This window comes from Echinops telfairi, unplaced genomic scaffold (assembly GCF_000313985.2).
Source record: "Echinops telfairi isolate 266 unplaced genomic scaffold, ASM31398v2 ScPeMD7_3533;HRSCAF=4204_0, whole genome shotgun sequence".
NCBI lineage: Eukaryota > Metazoa > Chordata > Mammalia > Afrosoricida > Tenrecidae > Echinops > Echinops telfairi.
The window spans coordinates 48,101,922-48,108,582 of record NW_022107431.1 but is presented as its reverse complement, the minus strand read 5'-3'; the positions used below and the strand labels follow the sequence as shown (position 1 = coordinate 48,108,582).

Below are 6,661 nucleotides of genomic sequence, written 5' to 3'. Positions count from 1 at the left end.
AAATTGGGAATAAACTCAGTCAACTAAAGGAGTATGACTAAAACATGATAGAATAGACCAAATTAACTCAATATAACATTGCATGGTTATTAAAAATCATAAAAATTATACCCAATGGTAATGAAAGTAGCTATATTCTATGTACACACATACATACACATACTGCATTTAATATAAAATATGTGTGCGTAAATATTTGAGGAACAAAGATAATAAAAATAAATTAGTAGGGGTATCAAATGAAATTATTTAAAATCATTTCAACGTCTTTGACAACATATAATTTTAAGGATCTAAAGGGAGAAAATTCCTATGGTCGATAAGACTTGGCTATAGTAACACAACTTTAACAGATGCTCTTACCATATGCTTCTTCAATGAGAGCACAGTATGGATTAATGCTTATGCCATTCTGCTTAGATTTTTGTTCTCCAAGATGTAAAATATTTTCAAGACCATTTAAAGCCACTTGGACTATTTTGGAATCCATAACAATCAAAAGGTCACAAAGAGGTTTAAGGCAGCCTAAGGCTGCCAAATCTCTTCAGAAAAATTGAAAACAAATATGTGGAGGAGGGGTTGGAGAAAATGTTTACAAACGACACATGAAAACACTCTTCTTAGTGAAATGCTCTATAAAATATTAGCCAAAGTATTCCCATATATATTCAAACATTACTAATTTTTAAATCACTTTAGAACTTTCTTTACCCTCCTAAGCTCATAATTTCACATAATTAGTACTAAACGTTACTGTAAGCATTAGGAAACACATTGACACACAAATCACACCTGGTTTTGTATGGTATGGAAACGCTACGAAGAGTGTTTTGGTCTATTTTTAAAGTGGGTCAATGGACACACACCGGGGAGTGGGTCATATGAATTAGATAGAATTGGAGAGGGAGGCCATCTAAATCAGGACATTTCTCACAAAATCATGGCTAAAGTTCTGAAATCTCTGTGTTTCAGAAGCACGGAAGGTTTATGGGAATAAAACAGATCATCTTGAAAAAGTGATCAGAAATAATATTAACAAACATGATTCCACATTTCCAAATGCTTATCTTTTTGTAGATGCTGTGGGTTAGGCATGGGGCTACTAGCCACATGGCGAACTCCAGCAGCTGCTCGGCTGTCTCAGAAACTACCTCGGGTAGCTACCATTAGGACTGGACTTCATGGCAGTGCGGTTGATGATCTCTTTCTCCAATCTTTAAAATGCAAATGAAGTAAACTGCTGCTCTGTTCTCCTAAGAGAAAGCACAAAGGTTAAAAATAAGCTTTGTAATCAGACTAACTCATTGCTGTGAGGGTGATTGCAACAGAGAGTGATGCTATAGGGCAGAAGAGAAGAACTGCCTCATGGAACTTCTAAGGCTGCCCCTCATTTTACAACAACACGTAGAATGGTCTGGGTTTTTGTTTGTTTGTGCATCATATAACTCAACTTAAAATGTATTGCCCTCGGGTTGATGAGGACTCAGAGCACCTCTACAGGGCAGGGTAGAACTGCCCCTGCAGGTTTCCAAGACTGCGACCCTCCTGGTTCTCGTGCAGCATATCATTAGGAATCCATGTGACATGCAACAAGCATGTATTTGCTGATGTTATCATTTAAGATGTTCACTCAAATATGGTGAACGTTATGATTTACAGAGATTCTAATAATAAAAGGCAAATACTCATGAAATCTAAAAAAATAAGGTATTTGACTTGCATCAAAACTGACAGAACACAAGCTCCTTGTAAATCAGGGGCTGTCTGCAATTTCTTCTGAAGAAGACCGCCCGTCTTTCCCTTGCAGAGGGACGGTAAGTTCAAACCCCCGACCTTTTGATCAGTAGGCATGCACATCTTACCCTTGCACCACGAAGGCTCCTTGAAGGCAGATGGCACAGTGCACGGGCTCAAGTTCCAAAGCCAGTTCTCACTAACTTTGGGACCTTGGCCAACTTCTGTGCCTCAACTTTCCTGTGTGAAACCAGGGAAGATGATAATGCCAACCCCAAGGGGTTATTGTTAGAATTAAATGAGTAAATACAGTTAAACATGACTGAAGTTAGCACCATTCTATCAGGATTTAAATCTCAGCCACACTACTCATTAGCCAAATGAAACAATTAACTATGAGATACTTTTAAGTAAATTATTCTCTCTGAGCAAGAATTGACTCAGTGGCAATGGGATTGGTTTGTCTTTGGTGTGAAACTGAGTTTCCTAACCTATGAAAGAAAGACACCAATGATTTCAAAGATTTGTTATCATTAAATAAGAAAATTTAAATTACCTATATTATTTAATATCTATTCATTAAAAGTTAGTTTCCATTTCTTACAATAAAATGTGTAAAGGTGTACACTTCACTGGAGTACTTGCACACCTTGTACTGCAATTAATCAAAAATATGTATTGAATGAGTAGCTATCTCACAGAGCAATGACACTAAAGAGATAAAGTACGTGAAACAAAACTGTTGGTTCTTGGTAACACATGATTTATCTAGCACAAGATCTAAAAACACTAAACACTCAACAAGTAACAGTTGAATACAGGCTGAATACAATCTGATATCTAAAAGGCCTCTTCCTATATATGTAGAGTTATTGAAGTAATTTAAATGATTAGAAAAAGAATTTTCAGTCTATGCACTTGATTTGTACTAATAATTATAATTACATATATAATTCTGAAAATACGCAACTACTTATAAGGTGAACAAAGAAACTTTGAACACAGAACAGATAAAAATAACACTCACCTTAAAAAAATGCAAGGTAGATAAAAGGCAAGACATAGTTTCTTATCAATTATACTCAAAGCAAAAATGAAGTAAAAATATTGCTTGAAACAAAATGATGAAAAAGAGCACACCAATATGTTATCAATATAGAGATTTCAAAGTCCTATGATTTGTAGATAGCATTGTGATTTGAATTCTGGCTCTACTAATTTAATAACAAATTTTTAGAAAACATTTCCTAATCACTTCAAGAAACCTAAAGTCTTGATTTTCACAAAGGGGTACTCTGAACATGATTCTGTAGGAAGTAAGGTTTATAACGGCAGTGATGGAGTTCAGCCTGTTTCCAACTGCTACCTTGTGGTAAACCACCCAACTCATCATCACTATGTCACCTGGGCTCCTCCTGTGAGTACAGCTAAATACCATTATTCCAACCCCAACGATGCAGTACATTGAGGGTTGGGCTGCTAACCAAAAGACCGGTGGTTCAAACCCACTATCTGCTCCCTGGAATAACAATGAGGGTGTTTGTTCCTGTAAAGATTACAGTGTTGGAAACCTGTGGGACAATGCTGCTCTGGTGAATAGAATTGCTATAAGAACGGACCAGATGTCAGTAGGTTATCCAGCCTTTTGATGACTCTCTTCACAGTGGACAGATAAGCCGAGAGGGAGATTGTAGAAGGTGACTGAAAACTCCCAAGTTCACTGGGTCCTTCCAGCTCTTGGTGGAACACTTAGGGTCAACCGAAAGCACCCAGGTGGAGGTAGGGCACCAGACTTGGACAGAGGCTCCCTGTGCCACCACTCAAGGCCTTGGCATCTGGGCAGCTAGAGCCTCTCCTGCGAAGATGGCTGCTTCCACAGTCTCCTCTTTGTGAGTGGGAAGACTCAGGGCAGACTGGCCACGAGGTTTTCTGGGACCCATGGGTGCTTTAGTGTCTCTGCCCAAGACATCCTCCAAAGCCCAAGACAACGGCTTAAGTCAGTGGTTCTCAACCTGTGTAATGCCGTGACCCTTTACTACGGTTCCTCATATGTGGTGAGCCCCCCGCCCAACCATAAAATTATTTTCGTTGCTACTTCATAACTAATTTTGCTACTGTTATGAATCAGGCACCCCTGTGAAAGGATCGTTCGACCCCCAAAGGGGTCACAACCCAGAGGTTGAGAACGACTGCCTTAAGTGGTAAAACTCAAGCTGGTAAGCACAGAGGAACATTATTAAATCAACCCCTTATGCAGTTAGCAGCCCAATATGTTACCCACTATGCCACCAGGCCGTGTCCAATCCATATTTAAAAACCAAGCCTCACGAGCCGTGTACCGCACCTTATTTGTTCTGGAGCGCCCCCTGGCGTGGCATTCGGGATGGCCCCTGGCAGTTTCTTTTCTAGTGCAAAATTCTGCTTTTTGAAGAATCTCAATCAAAACAGGAAAAATATTTGCACCTCTAACAGCCTGGAAAAAATAGAAATGGCAACAATGCAAATACTTTAAAAAATATTATGAAGTGTGTGGAAATTCAATAGTTTTAAAATATCAAAAGATTTTGGAAATATCTTTGTAAATATATAATTTTTAATTCTGTCAGCAAACTTTTAAATGCTTTCCTTTAGGAAGAGAAAATTAACTTTTTAAAAACTGGAGAAAATATCAGCAGGATATAAATTTTAAACACAATAAAGTACAAAACATATGAGTTATCAATATGGATAAACAATCACCAACTCAAGTAACTTGACAGGACCTTAATCATTTATTAAAAGCCTTTAGAGAAGATCATTATCTAAGTGGTTTAAAACTAATTAAAATCAAATCGCTTTTTAAAAATTATTAAACATCAGGTAATATGGTAGGCCTTTTTATATACCAACATTATTATTCTTAGAATACTACACTTAAATTATTATTTCAGAGGGGACTAAGTCATGTGCTTTAAGATTTCTTTCAAGAATCTTTTTTCAAGAGACGTTTTTAGTAACTCACGAGAATATAGCACTGAGAAGTACTGATTTTTCTGTAAACAGTTTCTGCTTAGACCTTCTTGTTGTAGCCTCAGCTCTAAAAGGTATTGCCTGAACCTGAGCTGTTTCCAGCAGTTGTGTTAGAAACAGTCCAACAGGCTTCTTTTCTGGTTGATTCCTTTGGGCTAATCAATAAGTGTAAGAAACAAGGTAATGCAGAGCAATTCAAAATTACCTACAGCAACAGTAAGAAGTAGAAACAATAAGTTTCATCGCAAATGAACGATACAGAGTTCTAATAAAACATTAATAGAAAATATGAAAAATGAATTACTAAATCCATCTCTGAGTAAAACCTTTAGGACTTGCTGTCATCTACCTCTCTGCTGTTGCCAAAACTTGTCTACCACTGTTATAGTGAGGTGCCCCATTGCCAACCCACTAACATGCACAAAGAGAAGGAAACTGTTGTGTCCTTCAAGCTGATAACTACATCCAGAGCCCAGCTGATATCTGAAGATGTGTCAACATTCTTCTTAATAACTGTTTCTATCTTATTCACATTCAATGCCTTTTAAACACTGCTCACATATTGTTGCCTCTGTATCTATGGCCACAAAACCTCCATCTGTTCTCTCTCTTTCAAGGTCTAGTTCCAACTCTACTACAGAATCCACAGTTTACTTCATTCCACTGAAATCGTTTAAGCCATCTTTTTATACCATCTCTGACATATTAGCTCACACAAAACTAACCTATACATATATGCTCATACGAGGGGGTACCAAAAAAAACCAACCAGGAATATTTTTCCAAAATTAAGTACTTAATTTTTTTTTTTTTTACAAAACAGCCATATCACCTTCAAAGTACTCTCCGTTACACTTAATACATTTCTCAAATCTGTGATTCCATTCTTGTAAATATTTTTCAAACTCATCTGTTTGGATGGATTTTTTTCTTCACCGCTTTTAAGTCGTCAAATTGCTATCCTATCATGTCCCTCTTCATTTTAGGAAACAAATAGAAGTTGCCCAGAGTGAGGTCAGGTGAGTCAGGTACATGGGGCAAGAGAGGCATGCTGCTTTTTGCCAAAAACTGGTGCACTGAGATGGCTGTGTGAGCAGGTGCGTTGTCATGGTGGCAAAATTAGTTTCCTGTCTGCCACATCAGGCCTTTTTTTGTTGCTCAGTTATGCAATCTTTTCAGGACCTCTAAATAGAAAGCTAGATTAACAATCTGACCTGGTGGAATGAACTCCAAATTTTCATTCTTTCAGGAAGTTGATGGATGTCCAGAATGAAGTTTGTTATCAATCAACATTTCACCTTTTTAGAAACAAAAAGACCACTCATACCCCTGAGTTTTTCCGATAATGCTGTCCTTGTAAACTATGTTCAACATCACAACAGTTTCTGCGACATTCTTCCTGAGCCAGTAACAAATTTCACAGTCACACGTGTTCTCTTACATCAGCCATGACAAAGAAAAGGAGGTTTGAGGGAAACTGCTTTTATGAAAAATTTCACTGTGACCAGAGAGAACCTTCCCAGGGGACATCACTGTGTGCACTAACTCATGAGTCGCTTAATGCTCAACTAGCGGGAAAAATGTGTCCTAGAAAGCTCCATGCAGGGGGCTTTTTACATATAGATTTTTATACAAAATCTACCACTTTTGTAAGTTTGTCATACTGCAGTGACTTTTATGTTCTGATGCTAAAAGTTATGGCACAGTATTTCAAAAAGAAAAAGCAGGATCAATCATGATGAACAGATTTCAGCAGACCTTCCAAACCAAGATACTGTAGTCTCAAATGCTTTCTTTTTTTAAAAATCGTTTTATTAGGGGCTCATACAACTCTTATCACAATCTATACACACATCAATTGTGTAAAGCACATTTGTACATTCATTGCCCTCATCATTCTCAAAACATTTGCTCTCCA

The 6,661-nt window shown here is 37.5% G+C and overlaps 1 protein-coding gene across 1 annotated transcript in view; it reads right to left on the bottom strand.

Moving 5' to 3' along the window:
• Positions 1-235: 235 nt before the first annotated feature.
• The window catches only part of KPNA5 (karyopherin subunit alpha 5), a 31,066-nt gene continuing 24,640 nt past the window's right edge, over positions 236-6,661 (bottom strand). The window contains 5 exon segments of the mRNA XM_004718105.2: positions 236-540; positions 4,077-4,125; positions 4,127-4,207; positions 4,346-4,359; positions 4,825-4,948. Of these exon segments, the coding sequence (XP_004718162.2) occupies positions 347-540; positions 4,077-4,125; positions 4,127-4,207; positions 4,346-4,359; positions 4,825-4,948 (462 nt within the window). The 3' untranslated portion in view covers positions 236-346.